Source organism: Nycticebus coucang, chromosome 2 (assembly GCF_027406575.1).
Source record: "Nycticebus coucang isolate mNycCou1 chromosome 2, mNycCou1.pri, whole genome shotgun sequence".
Lineage (NCBI taxonomy): Eukaryota > Metazoa > Chordata > Mammalia > Primates > Lorisidae > Nycticebus > Nycticebus coucang.
In genome coordinates, this window is record NC_069781.1 from 114,051,236 (window position 1) to 114,072,007 (window position 20,772).

Below are 20,772 nucleotides of genomic sequence, written 5' to 3' on the forward strand. Positions count from 1 at the left end.
CAGCTGGGAATACAGGCGCGCCCCACAATGCCTGGCTATTTTTCTGTTGCAGTTTGGCTGCGGCTGGGTACGAACCCGCCACCCTCGGCATATGGGGCCGGCGCCCTACTCACTGAGCTACAGGCGCCGCCCACCTTTTTTCTTTTGAGATAGAGGCTCACTTTGTCACCAGGCTAGAGTGCAATAGTATCTTTATAGCTCACTACAACTTCAAACTCCTGGGCTCAAGTGATTCTCCCATCTCAGTGTCTTGAGTAGTTGGGACTACAGGTATAAACCAACATGCCCGGATAATTTTTCTTTTTGTTTTGAGACAGAGTCTTACTCACAGCAACCTCAAACTCTTGGGCTTAAGTGATTCTTTTGCCTCAGCCTCCCAAATAGCTCGGACTACAAGCACCTGCCATAGTGCCTGGCTATTTTTTTTGTTGTAATTGTCATTGTTGTTTAGCAGGCCTGGGCTGGGCTTGAACCTGCCAGCTTTGTTATTTTTTTTTTTGAGACAGAGCCTCAAGCTGTAGCCCTGGGTAGAGTGCCATGGCATCACAGCTCATAGCAACCTCCAACTCCGGGGCTCAAGTGATTCTCCTGCCTCCACCTCCCAAGTAGTTGGGACTATAGGCGCCCACCACAATGCCCAGCTATTTTTTGGTTGTAGCCATCATTGTTTGGCGGGCTCAGGCTGGATTCGAACCTGCCAGCTCAGGTGTATGTGGCTGGTGCCTTAGCCGCTTGAGCAACAGGCGCCGAGCCCTGCCAGCTTTGGTTTATGTGGCCTGCTCTTGCTCAGGCTAGTCTTAAACTCCTGACCTCAAGTGGTCTTTCTGTCTCAGCCTCCCAGAGTGCTAGGATTACAGACATGAGCCACTATGCCCAGCCCCTAACTGTTTTATGAATAAGTAATGCTAACTACTTGGCTCCATAGTCAGAGACCTACTTCCCATCCCACCCCCGCTATGCAATCCTCCTGCTGAAGAGGCAGCCACTGTCAAGTTTCTTCTATCTCAGCTCAGCACCGGCCACATGCACCAAGGGTGGCAGGTTCAAACCCAGCCCAGGCCTGCTAAAATAATAATGACAATTGCAACAAAAAAATAGCCGGGCATTCTGGTGAGCGCCTGTAGTCCCAGCTACTTTGGAGGCTTAGGCAAGAGAATCGCTTAAGCCCAAGAGTTTGAGGTTGCTGTGAGCAGTGTTGCCATGGCACTCTACTGAGGATGATGTAACAAAACTGTCTCAAAAAATTTTTTTTCTTCTGTCTCTTTATTTTATTTATTTATTTATTTTTTGAGACAGAGTCTCACTATGTCGCCCTCAGTAGAGTGCTGTGGCATCACAGCTCACAGCAACCTTAAACTCTTGGGCTCAAGTAATTCTCTTGCCTCAGCCTCCCAAGTATCTGGGACTACAGATGCCCGCCACAATGCCTGACTATTTTTAGAGATGAGGTATTGCTCTGGCTAGTCTCAAATCTGTGAACTCAGGGCAGTCCACCCACCTGGGCCTCCCAGTGTGCTGGGATTGCTGGTGTGAGCCACTGCACCTGGCCCCTTCTGTCTTTTTAAAGATTCCATGCAAATGCAAGCAAAAACATTTGCCCTGGCTGGGCGTGGTGACTCAATCAGGTAATCCTAGCACTCTGGGAGGCCTAGGTGGGTGGATTGCTTAAGGTCAGGATTTTGAGACCAGCCTGAGCAAGCGCAAGACCCCATATCTAAAAACTAGCTGGTCACTGTGGCAGGTCCTCTAGTCCCAGCTGCTTGGGGCAAGAGGATCACTTGAGCCCAAGAGTTTGAGGTTGCTGTGAGCCATGATGCCATGGCACTCTACCAAGGCTGACAATTTGAGACTTTATTTCAATAAAAAAGTTTGCCCTGGGTGGCACCTGTGGCTCAAAGGGTAGGGCGCTGGCCCCATATGCCGGAGGTGGCAGGTTCAAACCCAGCCCTGGCCAAAAACTGCAAAAAAAAAAGTTTGCCCTGTTTGACACTTCACTGGACGCTTTTTGTCTCTTAATATCTTGGTCTGTGTCAGTTTTGCATAAATCTCATTCTTGAGGTATTGCATTGGGACATGCTGGTTTTGATTTGTTTTTTGTTTTTTGAGACAGAGTCTTTACTTGGTCACCCTTGGTAGAACGCCATGGAGTCATAGCTCACAGCAACCTCAAACTCTTTTTTTTTTTTTTTTATTGTTGAGGATTCATTGAGGGTACAATAAGCCAGGTTACACTGATTGCAATTGTTAGGTAAAGTCCCTCTTGCAATCATGTCTTGCTCCCGCAATCTCAAACTCTTGGGTTCAAGTGATCCTCTTGCCTCAGTCTCCCAAGTAGCTGGGACTATAGGCACCCGCTGAAATGCCTGGCTATTTTTTAGAGACAGGGTCTTGCTCTGGCTCTGACTGGTTTCGAACCTGTGAGCTCAGGCAGTCCACCCTGTTCAGGCTCCCAAGTGCTGGGATTAGAGGCGCGAGCCACCGTGCCTGACTCTTTTGTTTTAGTCCTCTTTCACTGGGCATCCAGGTTGCTTCTATTATCATTTTGTGGGTGACAGGTACACACACCTCGGCCCAGCTAGCAATGCAGGTGTGGCATCTTCCCTGAAGTAAGGTTTCTGGGTCAAAGGGAAGATGCCAGCTTTTGCCAGCTTTTGGCAAATTGCCCTCTGCGGAGGTTTTTGGACCGTACCTGTTTCTGTGAAGTACAGGTGAAACTGGTGAGCCCTCGAAGGGACTGCTCCCAAACCTAATGCCTCAAGGTATGGACTGAGGCAAGCTGTGTCACCACTGCCATATGGGAGTTTGTTAGAACTTCAGAGATAGGTTAGCCCAGCCCAGACCTGCTGACTCGGCACCTGCTGTTGGACAAGGTCCACAGGTGACTCTTGTAGCAATGGGGTATTGATGGGCAGGTATGAGCCCTCTGTCCCTCAGTTCCAACGTGGCCTGGCCCCTCCCTCCAGAGAAAAGTCCAGGCAGGATATGCCTTGTCTGTTCCCTCTGTTTACAGTGCTTGCTGCTGAGACCATGTCTGCCAGTGAGACAGAGGCCAATGCTGGCACTCAGATGGCAGTGGAAGAACCAGTACAGCAGGTGAGAAAGAGCTGGGCTCAGGGACTGGGACAGTGAGGCTTCCCACCCTGGGATAACCTGGCAGGAAGACAGGGACCCACCAGCTGCGCATGGAAGCTGGAGGGGTGTGTTACCAAGTGGGCTTCAGGTTACCTTGTGCCCTTTGTGAGGTGGGAGAAATGAGAATCTCAAAAGCTCTTGTAGCAACTTGGGTGGCAGGGCTCTGTCTGACACTACCTGCTCCCTCCCCCCTCTCCAGAGCCAAATTGTCCTTATCTCTGAAAGTTCTCATAGAGACCTCCTAGGAAGCCAGTTTCTGTTCTAGCTCCCTTATGCCCAATTTAAATAAACACCTCTTTTTTTTTTTTTTTTTTGTAGAGACAGAGTCTCACTGTACCGGTAGAGTGCCATGGCGTCACACGGCTCACAGCAACCTCTAACTCTTGGGCCTACGTGATTCTCTTGCCTCAGCCTCCCGAGCAGCTGGGACTACAGGCGCCCACCATAACGCCCGGCTATTTTTTTTGTTGTTGCAGTTTGGCCCGGGCTGGGTTTGAACCCGCCACCCTCGGCATATGGGGCCGGCCCACAGGTGCCGCCCATAAAGACCTCTTTTTAATAAACAATTTTGAATCCTCATATGGTAGAATGCACCTTATAAAGTATGCCATTTAATTATTGTTAGTAAAGCTTACAAAGTTGTGTGACCATGTCTACAATACAGTTTTTTATTTTGAGACACAGTCTCACTTTGTTGCCCTTGGTAGAATGCCGTGGCATCACAGCTCAGAGCAACCTCAAACTCTTGTGCTTAAGCGATTCTCTTGCCTCAGCCTCCCAAGTAGCTGGGACAATAGGCGCCTGCCACAATGCTCAGCTTTCTTTTTTTAGAGACATGGTCTCACTCTGGCTCAGGCTGGTCTCGAACCTGTGAGCTCAGGCAATCCACCCACCTCGGCCTCCCAGAGTGCTAGGATTACAGGCATGAGCCACCTCGCCCAGCCTACAATACAGTTTTAAAACATTTTTTGTTTCACCAAAAAGACACCCATCCCCCACTCCAGCCCCTGGCAACTATAAATCCACTGCCCATCTCTGTGGACCTACCTGTTTGGACATTCCACTTAAATGGAGTCACACACTGTGTGTCCTTCTGTGTCTGCTTCTCTCATTGAGCACAGTATCCTCAAGGTTCATCTATGTTGTAACCCATGTCAAAGCCTTGCTCCTTTTCATGGCTGAGTGATATTCCACAGCATGAAATCACAATGTTTTTTAAAAACTAGGTTAGCTGGGCGCAGTGGTTCATGCCTGTATTCCCAGCACTTAGGAGGCCAAGGCAGTTGGACTGCCTGAGCTCACAGGTTCGAGACTAGCCTGAGCCAGAGCAAAGCTTCCTCTCTAAAAATGGCCAGACACTGTAGCAGGAGCCTATAGTTCCAGCTACTTGGGAGGCTGAGGCAAGAGAATCGTTTAAGCCCAAGAGTTTGAGGTTGCTGTGACCTGTGATGCCATGGCACTCTACTGAGGGTGACACAGTGAGACTCTGTCTCAAAAAAAAAACAACAAACTAGTTTATTGAGATAATTTACATATCATAAATGTCACTCACATTAAATGTACATTGGAGGTGCTGTATTTTTTATAGGCATAAGCCACTGCACCTGACATCTCCTTATTCCTCTTCAAACACAGCCTGCTGGTTCACCCCAGGGCCTTTGCATTTGCTATTTTCTCCATGTCTTATGCTCTAGTAGGATTTTCTGTGATAATGGGAAATTAAACATCGGCCATCCAATATAGAAGTTACTACCCACATGTGGCTATTATGCACTGCAAATGTGGCCAGTTCACCTAAAAATATTCAGTTGAATTTAATTTTAATTAAGTAGCCACATGTGGCTAGTGGCTGCCATGTTGACTAGCACAGGCTGGGAACATTATTCTCATAGCCACACATGTTGCTCATTTCCTCCCTCTCTAGTGAGACCTTATCTTAAATGTTACCTCCTCCAAGAAGCCTTCCCTGATCACCTTAGTGTTGACAGCTCCCCTTCCAGTTAGTAGCTTTTTAATTTGCTTTCCTTTTCTTCTTGGCACATGTCACCTGATACTATATTTTGTCTGTGTCAGGGGTCCACAAGGCTATATAGTAAATATCTTCAGTATGGGTCATTTGCTTTTGTCACTATTCTCAGCTCTGCCCTTGTAGCAGGAAAGTAGACACTAAGAATGTATAAATGAATGGGCATGGCCATGTGCCAATAAATCTTTATTTATAGAACCAGTGGGTGGTGGAATATCATTCAGCCATGAAAAGGAATGAGGCTGGCGGCGCCTGTGGCTCAAAGAGTAGGGCGCCGGTCCCATATGCCGGAGGTGGCGGGTTCAAACCCAGCCCCTGCCAAAAAAAAACAAAAACAAAAAGGGTGTTCTTCACTTGATAAGGTGGATGTCTCCCTTCTCTGGAGTGTACTGTGCTTTAATAAGCTTTGACCTTTTGCTGACTTGTAAAAAAAAAAGAAAAGGAATGAGGTTCTAACACATAAAACAAAGTAGATGAACCTTAAAAATGCCACGCTCAGTGAGAAGCCACATTTTCCCTATATGATGCCCTTTATACAAAATAACGCAGAATAGGCAACTCCATTATTGGAGTTGAAACAGGAAGCAGATTAGTGGTTTCAGAGGGAGGATGAAGGTGGGTGGGTAACTGCTAGTGGGCATAGGGTCTACTTTGGGGATGATGGAAAAAGTTCTGAAATTAGTGTTAATGGTTGTACAATCTCCTGATTATATTTAAAAACCATGAATGATGTTTTCAGAGGATGAAATTTATGTTGTCTGAATTAGATCTCAGTAAACCTGTTAGAAAAGAAACAGCTGAGTATTGTGGCTCACACCTGTGATCCCAGTGTTTTTTTTTTTTTGTAGAGACAGAGTCTCACTTCAACACCCTCAGTAGAGTGCCATGACATCACAGGACTCACAGCAACCTCCTGCTCTTGGGCTTCCGCGATTCTCCTGCCTCAGCCTCCCGAGCAGCTGGGACTACAGGCGCCTGCCACAACGCCCGGCTATTTTTTGGTTGTAGTTCAGCCGGGGCTGGGTTTGAACCTGCCACCCTTGATATATGGGGCCGGCGCCCTACTCACTGAGCCACAGGCGCCACCCGATCCCAGTGTTTTGAGTGGCTGAGTCAGGAGAATTGCTCGAGGCCAAGAGTTTGAGACCAGCCTAGATAACATAGCAAGATCCCATTCTTTTCTTTTTTTCTTTCTTTTTTTTTTTGAGTCAGAGTCTCAAGCTTTTGCCCTGGGTAGAGTGCTGTGGCATCATAGCTCACAGCAACCTCCAACTGTTGGACTCAAAGAATCCTCTTGCCTTAGTTTTTCTTTCTCTTTCTTTCTTTTTTCTTTTTTTTTTCAGAGTCTCACTGTGTTGCCCTTGGTAGAGTGCCCTGGTTTCATAGCTTACAGCAACCTCAAACTTTTGGGTTTAAGCGATTCTCTTGCCTCAGTTTCCCATTGCCTCAATTTTTCTATTTTAGTAGAGAACGGGTCTCGCTTTTTGTTCAGGCTGGTCCTGAACCTGTGAGCTCAGGCAGTCTACCTGTCTCGGCCTCCCAGAGTGCTAGGATTACAAGTGTGAGCCACGTCACCCAGCCTGCAAGATCCTATTTCTAAAAAAAAAAAAAAAAAATAGAGGGCCAGGAATGGTGGCTCACACTTGGAATCCTAGCATTCTGGATTGCCTGAGTTCAGGAGTTTGAGACTAGCCTGAGGAAAAGCAAGATCCTGTCTCTGAAACTAGGCAGGCATTGTGGTGAGTGCCTGTAGTCCCAGCTACTTGGGAGGCTGAGGCAAAAGGATTACTTGAGCCCAAGAGTTTGAGGTTGCTGTGAGTCATGATGCCATAGCACTCTACCAAGTGTGACAAAGTGAGACTCTGTCTCAAAAAAAAAGGGCGGCGCCTGTGGCTCAGTGAGTAGGGCGCCAGCCCCATATGCCGAGGGTGGCGGGTTCAAACCCAGCCCTGGCCAAACTGCAACAAAAAAATAGCCGGGCGTTGTGGCGGGCGCCTGTAGTCCCAGCTGCTCGGGAGTCTGAGGCAAGAGAATCGCTTAAGCCCAAGAGTTAGAGGTTGCTGTGAACCGTGTGACGCCACGGCACTCTACCCGAGGGCGGTACAGTGAGACTCTGTCTCTACAAAAAAAAAAAAAGAAATGGAAAAATTAGACAGGCATCCAGGCATGCGCCTGTAGTCCCAGCTGCTCAGGAAGCTGAGGCAGGAGTATTTTTTGAGCCCAGAAGTTAGAGGCTATCTTGAGGTATGATTATACCACTCATTCCAGCCTGGGCAACAGAGCAAGACCCTGCCTTTTTTTTTTTTTTTTTTTCTGAGACAGTCTCAAGCAGTTGCCCTGGGTAGAGTTCCCTGGCATCGCAGTTCACAGCAACCTCAAACTCTTGTGCTTTAGAGATTCTCTTGCCTCAGCCTCTCAAGTAGCTGGGACTACAGGTGCCTACCACAGCACCCGGCTACTTTTTGATTATAGTTGTCATTTGGCAGGCCCAGGCTGGATTCGAACCCACCAGCTCTGGTGTATGTGGCTGGTGCCCTAGCTGCTTGAGCTATAGGCACTGAGCCTAGGACTTTGTCTTAAAAAAAAAAAAAAAAAATCAGGCTCAGCTCCTGTAGCTCAGCAGCTAGGGCGCCGGCCACATACACCAGAGCTGGCAGGTTTGAATCCAGTCCGGGCCTGCCAAACAACAATGACAACTCCAACCAAAAAATAGCCAGGCATTGTGGCGGGCACCTGTTGTCCCAGCTACTTGGGAGGCTGAGGCAAGAGAATCGCTTAAGCCCAAGAGCTTGAGGTTGCTGTGAGCTGTGATGGCATGCCACTTTACCAAGAGCGACATAGACTGTCTCAAAAAAAAAAAAAAATAATCATCATGTTAGACCCTAAGCGCCACAAGAATGGGGCTCTTCTCATCCCTGGTAAAGAACACTCAAACATATGAGCTGTAAATCTAAGATAAAGGAAGGATGTGACAGAAGCTCAAAGTTCCTGGCTTGTGCAACCTCCTGGATGCAAAGCCTGAGTGAGCTGAGCTGTTGCACCAGCCGGGAGTGAGGGCAAAACCATAGAGCACTCTGGGTTTTCTGCCGAAGTGTCCGCCTCCCCAGCCCCGCTTATCTGAGCTGTCTCTTTCCCGCAGCAGCCGAGTGTGGTGGAACGTGTGGCCAGCATGCCCTTCATCAGCTCCACCTGTGAGATGGTGTCCACTGCCTATGCCTCCACTAAGGAGAGCCACCCTCATGTTAAGACCATCTGTGATGTAGCCGAGAAGGGCGTGAAGACCCTGACGGCAGCTGCGGTCAGTGGGGCCCAGCCCATCCTTGGCAAGCTGGAGCCCCAGAGTAAGTCAAATCCTGAGAGCATCACATCCCCCTACTCCTGGCTGATTCTGGGGGGATGCTTTATCCCGGCCCTGTACCCTCCAAATCAGTCCTAGGTGGCAGGCCTGGAGGGGCAGTAACAGGTGTTTGTCTTGCTCCATCCATAGTTGCATCAGTCAGTGAATATGCCCACAGAGGCCTAGACAAGCTGGAGGAAAACCTGCCCATCCTGCACCAGCCCACGGAGAAGGTAAGGGTATCAGCCTCAGGAGCCCCTGGGGGCTTGGCTGACATGGGACCTTTCAGGGTCTGGAATGTGCAGGTTGTAGCTTAATTAGAATACACAAGCTCAGCAGCTTCCTGCTCGTCCGCATCCCCATTGAGATAAATAAACCCAATGCCAGGCAGCTCTGGTCAAAAACCCTTTTGTGGGCCAGGTGTGGTGGGTCATGGCTATAATCCCAGTGCTTTGGGAGGCTGAGACAGGAGAATCACTTGGGGCCCAGAATTCAAGACCAGCCTGGGCAACATCGCAAGATCCCACCTCTTAAGAAAAAAATGAAAAAAGGGGTGGTGCCTGTGGCTAAAGGAGTAGGGCACTGGGCCCATATACTGGAGGTGGTGGGTACAAACCCAGCCCTGGCCAAAGAAAAAAACAAACAAAAAAAACAAAACTGTAAAAAATGAAAAAACTAGTCAACCTGGTGGCAATCCAGCCACCTCGGCCTCCCGGAGTTTTAGGATTACAAATGAGACCCTGTTTCTTAAGAGAACAAAAAAAGTCCTTTCAGCTTCCACCTTGCTCAGACCAAAGTCCTCACCGACCTGATCTGACCTAATCCCTTCCCTCCCCTCATTGGCCACCTCACTTGTTATACTCCAAACCCACTGCCTTTCATCCTTGCTAAGCGCTGTCAGTGCCCACGTGCTCTGCTTGTATTTGGGGATGTGGTAATAGAAACAGTCCTTTCCTTCATGGAACTTTGATTCTGTGGAGGCGAATAAATTAACATGCCCATCTCAGTCCTACCTCGGGACCTTTGTACCTGCCTTCCCTGCTTCGTGGACTCGTCTTTCACATCTCTGTTCCAACCTTACTTCCTACGAGTCTTCCCACTCACAAAAGCTCCTCCTCGCTCACCGCAGTCCAATAGAACTCTCTGGTACACGCCTTTCCTCTCACTGTGTCACCCCGTATGGAAAGCATCAGCTACACATGGTGAATGAGCCCTTAGATTAATGTGGCTCGCACAGCTGAGGAAATGAATTCCTAATATTATGCAACTTTAATTATTTTAAATGTAAGTAGCCTCGTGTGGCTAGTAGCCTCATAGTTGCATAATCCTAGCACAGTGTGTCAGCAGTTTTTGTTGAGTGCCTTTACTAAGATAGGATTTATATGCCCTACTATAGCTGCTCCATTTAAGGGCTACAATTCCTTGGTTTTAGGATATCCAGGTTGTGCAACCATCACCGTCAATTTTAGAACATTTTCATCAGCCCAAAAGCAGCCCCGTCCCTATCAGCAGTCTCCATCTCCCAGCCCTCTGACAACCACTAATCTGCTTTCTTTCTTCCTTTTTTTTTTTGGAAACAGAGTCTCACTATGTCCCCCTGGGTAGAGTACTGTGGCATCACAGCTTATAGCAACCTCATACTCTTGTGCTTAAGCGATTCTCTTGCCTCAGCCTCCCGAGTAGCTGGGACTACAGGCGCCCACCACAACTTCCAGCAGTTTTTAGTTGCCCTTGTCATTGTTGTTTATCAGGCCTGGGCAGGGCCTGAACCCGCCAGCCATGGTGTATGTGGCCAGCACCCTACTCACTGAGGTACGGGTGCCGAGCCCACTAATCCGCTTTCTGTCTCTGTGGATTTGCCTCTTCTGCTGTTTTTTGCATAAATGTGAGCATATGCCGTGTGGCCTCCTGTGTCTGGTTTCTTTCCTTCAGCATATTTTCAAGGTCCATCCATGTCATAGTATGTGTCAGAGCCCCATTCCTTTTTAGGGCTGAATAATATCCCATTGTATGTGTGGGCACATGGTGTGTGTGTGCTCATCAGTTGGTGAACACTTATGTTGTGCCTGTTTCAAGGCTATTATGACTCATGCGGCTATAAACATTTGTATTCAAGTTCCATTTGTTTTAAATTTTTTCTTTTTTTTTAATTGGGACAGAGTCTTATTTTGTCACCCTTGGTAGAGTGCCATGGCGTCATAGCTCACAGCAACCTCCAACTTGGGTTCAAGTGATTCTCTTGCTTCGGCCTCCCTACTAGCTAGACTATAGGTGCTTACCCCAACACCTGGCTATTTTTGTTGTTGTTGTTGTTGTTTTTTGTTTAGCTGGCCTGGGCCAGAATTGAACCTGCCAGCCCCAGAGCATGTTGCCGGTATCCTAACCTCTGAGCTATGGGCGCCCAGCCATTTAAAAAAATTTTTAATCGTGGGCTGGGTGCCCTTAACTCAGTTGTTAGGGCGTTGGCCATATGCACTGGGGCTGGTGGGTTCAAATCCAGCCCAGGCCTGCTAAACAACAACAAAATAGCCAGGCATTGCGGTGGGTGCCTGTAGTCCTAGCTACTGGGGAGGCTTGAGGGAAGAGAATCGCTAGAGCCCAAAAATTGGAGGTTGCTGTGAGCTATACGCTACGGCACTCTACAAAATAAGACTGTCTCAATAAAAAAAAAAAAAAAAAAAATTAATCATGGTGAAATACACAACATAGCATTTACTGTCTTAAAGCTTTTTTAAACATACAGCTCAGTGGTGTTAAGCACGTTCTCATGGTTGTGCAGCCATCACCACCCTCCATCTCCAAAAACACCCCAAGACCAAGAAACAGAGGCACAGAGAGGTAGAGTGATTTGCCTGAGGACACACAGCTAGGAAGTAGCAAGCCAGGAGTCCAGCCCAAGCATTCGCTACGGTGATTTTTTTTTTTTTTTTTTCTTGAGACATAGTCTCAAGCTGTTGCCCTGAGTGGCATCAAAATAGCTACAGCAACCTCAAACTCTTGGGCTCAAGCTATCCTCTTGCTTCAGTTTTTCTTTCTTTTTTTTTTTTTTTGTAGAGACAGAGTCTCACTTTATGGCCCTAGGTAGAGTGCCATGGCCTCACACAGCTCACAGCAACCTCCAACTCCTGGGCTTAAGCGATTCTCTTGCCTCAGCCTCCCGAGTAGCTGGGACTACAGGCGCCCACCACAACGCCCGGCTATTTTTTGGTTGTAGTTTGGCCGGGGCCGGGTTTGAACCGTATATATGGGGCTGGTGCCTTACCGACTGAGCCACAGGCGCCGCCCTTTCTTTTTTTTTTTGAGACAGAGTCTATGTTGCCCTCAGTAGAGTGTTGTGCCATCACAGCTCACAGCAAACCCAAACTCTTGGGCTTAAGCGATTCTCTTGTCTCAGCCTCCTGAGCATCTGGGACTACAGGCACCTGTCACAACGCCCAGCTATTTTTTGGTTGTAGTTGTTATTGTTGTTTGGCAGGCCCGGGCTGGGCTTGAATCCATCAGCCTCGGTGCATGTGGCTGGCACCTTACTCATTGAGCTATGGACACCAAGCCTAGCCTCAGTTTTTCTATTATTTGTAGAAATGGAGTCTCACTCTTGCTCAGGCTGGTCTCGAACTCCTGAGCTCAAGCAATCTACCCATCACAGCCTTCCAGAGTGCTAGCTGATGTAGTGATTGAAGTCGTGACCAAAATTCCAGACTAAGTCACCCAGGAGTCAGTCCCCGTTTCAGCCTTCCTGGAAGTTGGAGTACAAGGGAAGGAGTACAGCAGAGGATGGAGATTCTGACACTGTCCCATCTCCTAGGTCCTAGCAGATACCAAGGAACTTGTGTCATCCAAGGTATTGGGGGCCCGAGAGATGATGTCCAACACGGTGTCCAGTGCCAAGGACACAGTAACCACTCGAATGACAGAGGCAGTGGACATGACCCGAGGTGCTGTGCAGAGTGGTGTGGACAGGACCAAGTCTGTGGTGACCAGCGGTGTCCACTCCATCATGGGTTCCAGTGTGGGCCAGATGGTGTTGAGTGGGGTCGACACGGTGCTGGGCAAGTCGGAAGAGTGGGCGGACAACCATCTGCCCATGACGGATGCTGAGCTGGGTGAGTAGCCTGCAGATGTCAGGACCCCTCCCTGGGCTTCCTGATTTGTGACCTCTCTTGGCCTTCTGGGGTCAATTACTGACTTTTTTTTTTTTTTTTTTTGAGACAGAGTCTCACTTGTCACCCTTGGTAGAGTGCCGTGGCATCACACCTCACAGCAACTTCAAACTCTTGGGCTCAAGCGATTCTCTTGTCTCAGCCTCCTGAGTAGCTGGGACTACAGATGCCCATCACAATGCCCGGCTATTTTTAGAGAACAGGTTTAGCTCTGGCTCAGGCTTGTCTCCAACCTGTGAGTTCAGATAATCTACCCACCTCGGCCTCTCAGAGTGTTAGAATTACAGGCGTGAGCCACCATGCCCAGCCACTCACTGACCTTTGTATTCCTGCCACCTCTGGTCCAGTCCCTTGTAACCTCAGGCTTGTGCCCTGGTGCCCCACAGGCTGTCTTCCCTGCAGTAGTCACAAGAGGGCGCCAGTGAGCACCTGAGTCAGAGCCTGTCCCTCCTTTGCCCACAGCCCTCAGTAAGGCTCCCACCTTCCTGGGACGGGGGTGGGGTGGGGGTAGGGGTGGAGGGGGTTCAAAGGTGAAGTCCTCCCTGGAGCCCACCGGGCCCTATACCACTATCCCATCCCCTCCTTTCTCTCTTCCTACTGTGCTCTAGTCACATGGGTTTCTTCACTGTGCTGCTAACATGCTGGGCATGGTCCTGCTCTTGGGCCTTTACTACTGCTTGGAATGCTCTTCTTGTCAGACTTGGTAAGAGCTCAGGACCTCCCAGCAGCCTACAATGCTCCCTAGTATCTCATTCACCTCTCTTCATTCATTCCATTCTGGCCACACCTTTGCCCCAGAACCTTTGCACTGGCATTCTTCTACTAGCAGTGTCTTTCCCCTAGATGTCAAATGGCTTATTCATCCAACTCAAATGCCATCTCCCCAGCAAAGCCTTGGATTTCTGCAGTTGCAGAAATCGTCCATATTGAGTCCTGACATCCTCCACCGCACCCTACTCTGTTTTTCCCACTGTCAATTTCCGAAAGCAGAATTTTCTGTCTTGGTCACTACTGTGTCCCTGTGTCTGGAATGAGGCCTGGCATTGAGCAAGTACTCAAATCCTTGCATAAAATCACTCAGAAACAGCCTCTTCTCTGGTACCTGCCCCTTCCCCGCCCCTAGGCGTCTCTTAGTTCATTCAAGTGCTCATTAAGTGGCTGCTGTGTGGGTATGCAGGGCAGGGCTGGCTTCCAGTTTCTAGGGACACACAGTTCTGCCCTCACACAACTCACTGAGCTAAGTATGCAAAAGGAAAGAATTTGGGAAGGGGAACTGAATTTCTAAGGGTGATATTTGACTGGAACTTAAAGCATCTGGCCTGAGGGTAGCACATCACTTGTCTTTTGAGCTTTCAAAGTTGATTATTTCATTCTACCCAACTCTGAACCTCCTGGGGAAAAAGACCTGGCTGATCTGTCCCCTGCTTTTTCCAGGTTCCCTGGGGTAGTCTCTATGGGCCCTGAGCAGGTGCTCACACCAAGTAAAACTCAGCTGTGGGTCTGGTCACCAAAGATAGCAGGGCAGGCAGGGTGTCTTAGGAGGAAGGTGTTGATCCAAGCCTGGTAGGATTTGAAGAGAGCAGGAACAACAGCCACTGCAGAGAACAGATCCATCTGACCAGCTGTGGTTTGGGAAGGTTATCCTTCATGTCTGTCTACTCAGGGTGAGAGCACGATGCACACTGGTGCTGATGCTTGGAGGGGGGTGGTTTGGGGAGAGGGTTCAGGGAACTGTGGCAGCAGTACGTTAGGACTGAGTTTAAGAGCCCACCTCTCTGTCCTGCTCCCAGTCCCTCACCCTTTCCAAGGGCAGAGCCCTTTTAGGGGGGGCCCTGCCGGCTTGCTCAGCCTTGCTGGGACTCTGTCAGCTGTCCTTGGCCTAGACAACAAAGCTGCTTTTTTACTTCTTTTTTTTTTGTTGTTGTTGTGAGACAGAGTCTAACTGTGTTGCCCTTGGTAGAGTGTTGTCGTGTCACAGCTCACAGCAACCTCCAACGCCTGGGCTCAAGCGATTCTCCTGCCTCCGCCTCCCAAGTAGCTGGGACTACAGGCTCCTGCCACAACGCCCAGCTATTTTGTGGTTGCATTTGTCTTTGTTGTTTAGCAGTCCCAGGCTGGGTTCGAACCCACCGGCCTTGGTGTATGTGACTGGCGCCCTAACCACTGAGCTACAGGCACCAAGCCTAATTTTTGTATTTTTTTTGTAGAAATGGGGAAGGGTGGGCTCTTGCTGTGTTGCCCAGGCTGGTCTTGAACTCCTGGCCTCAAATAACCCTCCTGCCTCTGCCTCCTAAAGTGCTGGGATTATGAGCATGAGCCACTGCACCTGACTTGTGTTCAAGATTTTATTTTATTTATTTTATTTTTTATTTTTTGAGACAGAGTCTCAAGCTGTCACCCTGGGTAGAGTGCCATGCTGTCACAGCTCACAGCAACCAACTCTTGGGCTTAAGTGAATCTCTAGCCTCAGCCTCCCAGTAGCTGGGGACTACAGGTGCCGACCACAATGCCCGGCGATTTTTGGTTGCAGTTGTCATTGTTGTTTAGCAGGCCCAGGCTGGGTTGGAACCCGCCACCCTTGGTGTAATGTGGCTGGCGCCCTGTTGACTGAGCTACGGGTGCCGCCTTGTGTTCAAGATATTAAATGTCAGCATGTGAATATTCTTCCATGACATCCCCTTCCCCAGCAGACTGTATCAAACTCTATAGTCTCAGGGCCAGATCCAGCCCACCACCTGATTGTGTGAGTGAGTTTCATTGGCACACAGCCATGCCCATTTGTGTGTATAGCGTCTGGCTGCTTCCACAATATACAGTAGAGTTGAGTCGTTGAGAGAGAGCATAGTTTGCAAAACTGAAAGCTTCTGCTATTTAGACTATACAGAAAAAAGTTTGCCAACCCCTAGATTAGAGTGTGTTGTTCCAGAATTTTGTAATGTTTATAGAAACAGCTAAGTTCCCTGAAGGAAGACTTGCCTTGACCACTTGTCCACTACTGTGCTTGTGGTATTTTGTGGTTTAATTGATGCTGCCTTTCGTTCCTGGACTGATGCTTGACCCAGAGTGAGAAGCATAACTAAATGACTAAGACTGAGATCTCAGTTAATCGTGAGAACAACGCTGCTTTCCCTGCCTGGCCTAGGCGTCCCTCTCGCGTTATCTCGGGCGTATACTCACACTCTGCACTGTTTGTTTATGTGTTCTCCTTCCTCTTCCCTTCTCCCTTTTTTCTCTTTCTTCATCCTTTCTCTCTCTGTTTTTTTTTTTTTTTTTTTTTTGAGGCAGGGTCTTGCTATATTTCCTAGGCTGGTCTGGAACTTCTGGAGTTAAGCAATCCTCCTGTTTCAGCCTCTTAACTACCTGGCTGTACAGGCACATGCCACCACCCTGCTTGATTTAATATCTTCTTCTCTTTTTACTTTTTCTTTCTTTCTTTCTTTTTTTTTTTTGAGACAGAGTCTTACTATGTTGCCCTCAGTAGAGTGCTGTGATGTCACAGCTTACAGCAACCTCAAACTCTTGGGTTTAAGTGATTCTCTTGCCTTAGCCTCCCAAGTAGCTGGGACTATAGGCTCCCGCCATAATGCCTGGCTATTTTTTATTACAGTTGTCACTGTTGTTTTAGCTGTCCTGGGCTGGGTTCGAACCCGCCAGCCTTGATGTATGTGGCCAGCACCATAACTACTGTGCTATGGGCGGCGAGTCAGTTGTTTTTTTTTTTTTTTTTTTTTTTTTGCGGTTTTTGGCTGGGGCCGGGTTTGAACCCACCACCTTTGGTATATGGGGCCTGTGCCCTTCTCCTTGAGCCACAGGCGCCACCCAAGCCAGTTTTTTTTTGTTTATTTTTTGTTTTTTTGAGACAGAGTCTTTTTTTTTTTTTTTTTTTGGTTTTTGGTCGGGGCTGGGTTTGAACCCTCCACCTCTGGCATATGGGACTGGCGCCCTACTCCTTGAGCCACAGGCGCCGCCCAGAGACAGAGTCTTACTTTGTTGCCTTTGGTAGAGTGTTGTGGTGTCATAGTTCACAGTAATCGCAAACTCTTGGGTTTAAGCAATCTTCCTGGCTTAGCCTCCAGAGTAGCTGGGACTACAGGTGTGTGCCACAACCCCTGGATTTTTTTTAGAGATAGGGTTGGGTCTTGCTCTTGCTCGGGTTGGGCTCAAACTCCTGAGCTCAAGCAATCCACTTCCTCTGTGTCCCAGAGTGCTAGGATTATAGGCATTGGCTACTGCACCCAAGCCGATATCTCTAGGTTGGGTGAGATGGCTCCTACCTGACACTAGCACTGTGGGAGGCTGAGGTGGGAGGATTCCTTGAGTTCAGGAGTTCAAGCAAAACTCTGTCTCTACTAAAAATAGAAAAATTAGCCAATTAGCCAGGTGTTGTGGGGGTGCCTGTAGTCCCAGCTACTTAGGAGGCTGAAGCAAGAGGATCACTAGAACCCAGGAATTTGAGTTGCTGTGAGCTAGGCTGATGCCACAGTACTCTAGCTTAGGCAACAGAGTGACTCCGTCTCTAAAAAAGAAAAAGGCCAGGCACGGTGGCTCACACCTGTAATCCTAACACTCTGGGAGGCCGAAGTAGGTGGATTGCTTGAGTTCTTTGGTTTGAGACCAGCCTAAGCAAGAGCAAGATGCCACCTCTGAGAAATAGCCAGGCGCTGTGGTAGGCTGAGGCAAGTGGATCACTTGAGCCTAAGAGTTTGAGGTTGCTGTGAGCTATGATGCCATGCCACTCTACCAGGGTGACAAAGAAAAAAAAATGCCTGACACAGTGGCTTAGACCTGTAATCCCAGGACTTTGGGAGGCTGAAGAGGGAAGATCACTTCAGGCCAGGAGTTCAAGATCAGCCTGGGTAACAAAGTGAGACCCTGTCTTTACACAAAATAAAGAAAGTAGCCGGGTGTGGTGGTATGTATCTGTAGTCCCAAGCAGGGAGGATGTCTTGAGCCGGTGAGTTTGAGGATGCAGTGAGTTATGATTGTACCACTGAACTGCAGCCTGGGTGACAGAGTGAGACCCTGTGTCTAACTAAACAAAGAAACAGCAGTAGAAAATAGCAATATATGGTCACACCTCACTTAACAACAGGGATATGTTCTGAGAAATACATCATTGAGGGCTTGGTGCCCATGGCTCAGTGAGTAGGGCGCTGGCCACATCCACTGGGGCTGGCGGGTTGGAGCCTGGCCCAGGCCTGCTGAACACTGATAACTGCAGCAAAGAGTGGCTGGGCGCCTGTGGTCCCGGCTGCTTGGGAGAGGCAACATAATCGCTTGAGCCTGGGAGTTTGAGGTTGCTATGAGCTGCGATTGCTATAGCACTCTACTGAGGGCAACATAGTGAAAGTCTGTCTCAAAGAAAAGAAAAAAAAGAAATATATCATTGAGCAATTTCATCATCTTGGGAATATTATGGATTGTTCTTACGCAGACCTTGAGGATGTATCTACTGTACACTTAGGCTCTGTGGTGAGGCCCATCGTTGCTATACAACATGATGTTACTGTCCTGAATGCTGTAGGCAGCTGTAACACAGTGCTAAGTATTTGTGTATCTAAACATATATAAACATGGAAAAAGTACAGGAAAAATATGGTATTATAATTTTAGGGGACTATTGTCATATGTGCAGTCTGTTGCTGACCAAGATGTTTTTATTCACCAGTGACTGTGTAATGAGTGTGCATTGCAAAACCAGAGAGAAGGCAGGCCTGGTCCACAGGCCATCATTTGATACCCTAACACTACTAGTCTAAGGCCCCAGGCCCTGTGAGGTTTAGTTCCTTCCTCCCCATTTTGCAGATGGGAAAACCAAGGCAGGAACCCTTTGCTCCTTGGGTCTTTGAGATGTATAAGCAGAACCAGGGATAGGAGCTAGGTAAGGAGTGGCAACTGTCTGAATCAGGTGAGCCCCTGTGGCAGTGGTGTGCTCTGCTTTCACAGAGATTCTCTCCTGTTTCCCTGCAGCCCGCATCGCCACATCCCTGGAGGGCTTCGACATGGCGTCAGTGCAGAGGCAGCGGCAGGAGCAGAGCTACTTCTTCCGTCTGGGCTCCTTGTCAGAGCGGCTGCGGCAGCATGCATACGAGCACTCGCTGAGCAAGCTACGGCTTTCCAGGCAAAAGGCGCAGGAGGCCCTGCTGCAGCTGTCGCAGGCCCTCAGCCTGGTGAGGCCCTTGGGGGTGGTGAGCAGCCTTCACTCTGCAGCAGGCCTCAGTGGCCTGTCTCTGCTGGCTGACTAGTCAGTTCTTTTTTTTTTTTTTTGTAGAGACAGAGTTTCACTTTATTGCCCTTGGTAGAGTGCCGTGGCGTCACACAGCTCACAGCAACCTCCAACTCCTGGGCCTAGGCGATTCTCTTGCCTCAGCCTCCCAAGTAGCTGGGACTACAGGTGCCCGCCACAACACCCGGCTATTTTTTTATTGCAGTTCGGCCGGGGCTGGGTTCAAACCTGCCACCCTCGGATATGGGGCCCGCGCCCTACCGACTGAGCCCACAGGTGCCGCCCTTGGTAGAGTGCGCCCTACCGACTGAGCCACAGTTCTTTTTAGCCCATCTTTGGCTGTGCACTGGTTTGTCCAGGTGCCGTGAGAAACTGCACTGTCTTGGCAGCTTAGACAACACACATTTATTGTCTCACATTTCTGGAGACTCAAGTCGAAGATCAAGGTGTCCTTCTGAGGCCTCTGTCCTTGGTTTATAAATGGCCGCCTTCTCCCTGTGTCTTCATGTGGTTATCCCTCTGTAAGTGTCTGTGTCCTAACCTCCTATTCTTCTTATTATTACTTTGATTTGAGTCTTTTTGGATTACAGCCCACCTTTATGGCTTTGTTTTACCTTAATTCTCTCTCTTTTTTTTTTTTTTGAGACAGAGTCTCAAGCTGTCACCCTGGGTAGAGTGCTGTGGCATCACAGCTCATAGCAACCTCAAACTCTTGGGCTTAAGTGATTCTCTTGCCTCGGCCTCCCAAGTAGTTGGGACTACAGGCGCCCACCATAATGCCTGGCTATTTTTTGGTTGTAGTTGTCATTGTTTGGCAGGCCCAAGCTGGATTCAAACCTGCCAGCTTCAGTGTATGTGGCTGGCGCCCTAGCCACTTGAGCTACAGGTGCTGAGCCCTTTTAATTTTTTTTTTATAATTCTTTTTCTTTTTATGAGACAGGGTCTTATTGTGTTACCCTGGCTAGAGTGTAGTGGTGTCATTATAGTTAACTACAGCCTTAAATTCCTGGGCTCAGGCAGTTATCTTGTATCAGTCTCCCAAGCAGCTTGGACTACAGGTATACTGTCAGCAACCTTATAAAGACCCTGTGTCCAACTGGGCACAGTGGTTGGTTCATATCTAATCCTAGCCCTTTGGGAAGCTGAGGGAGGAGGAAAAAGAAGATTACTTGAGCTGTGATTATACCAATGCATTACAGCCTGGACAAAACAGCAAATTCCTGTCTTTTTTTTTTTAGAAGACAGAGCCTCAAGCTGTTGCCCTGGGTAGAGTGCTGTGGCATCACAACTCACAGCAACCTCCAACTCCTGGGCTCAAGCGAATCTCCTGCGTCAGCCTTCCAAGTAGCTGGGACTATAGACACCCGCCACAACACCTGGCTATTTTTTGGTTGCAGCCGTTGTTGTTTGGCAGGCCCGGGCTGGATTCAAACCCACCAGCTCAGATGTATGTGGCTGGTGCCTTAGCTGCTTGAGGCAAAGGTGCTGAGCCAAGGTCCTGTCTCTTAAAAGAAAGAAAAAGGCTCAGTGCCTGTAGGTCAGTGGCTAGGGCAACAGCCGCATACACTGGAGCTGGTGGGTTCGAAGGCAGCCTGGGGCTGCCAAACGACAATGACAACTACAATCAAAAAATAGCTGGGCATTGTGGCAGGCGCCTATAGTCCCAGCTACTTGGGAGGCTGAGGCAAGAGAATTGCTTAAGTCGAAGAGTTTGAGGTTGCTGTGAGCTGTGACACCATAGTACTCTACTGAGGGTGACATAGTAAAACTCTGTCTAAAAAAAAAAAGAAAGAAAGAAAAAAAAGACCCTATCTTCAAACAGTCATGTCTAGGACTTTACATAAATTTGACAGGGGATCACAAGCTAGCCTGTAGCAGCTTCCCCATGCAT

At 48.7% G+C, this 20,772-nt stretch overlaps 1 protein-coding gene across 4 annotated transcripts in view; it reads left to right on the forward strand.

The window, feature by feature from the left end:
* Nucleotides 1–20,772, forward strand: part of PLIN3 (perilipin 3) — a 31,587-nt gene that overhangs the window by 2,297 nt on the left and 8,518 nt on the right. For 2 of the 4 annotated variants that reach the window (XM_053579331.1, XM_053579349.1), the window contains exons 2-6: nucleotides 3,011–3,093; nucleotides 8,298–8,499; nucleotides 8,646–8,728; nucleotides 12,301–12,598; nucleotides 18,626–18,825. In XM_053579331.1, coding sequence (XP_053435306.1) covers nucleotides 3,028–3,093; nucleotides 8,298–8,499; nucleotides 8,646–8,728; nucleotides 12,301–12,598; nucleotides 18,626–18,825 — 849 coding nt within the window. In that variant the 5' untranslated portion in view covers nucleotides 3,011–3,027. The remainder of the gene's footprint in view (nucleotides 1–3,010; nucleotides 3,094–8,297; nucleotides 8,500–8,645; nucleotides 8,729–12,300; nucleotides 12,599–18,625; nucleotides 18,826–20,772) is intronic. The other 2 variants (XM_053579342.1, XM_053579359.1) reach the window with 1 other exon arrangement.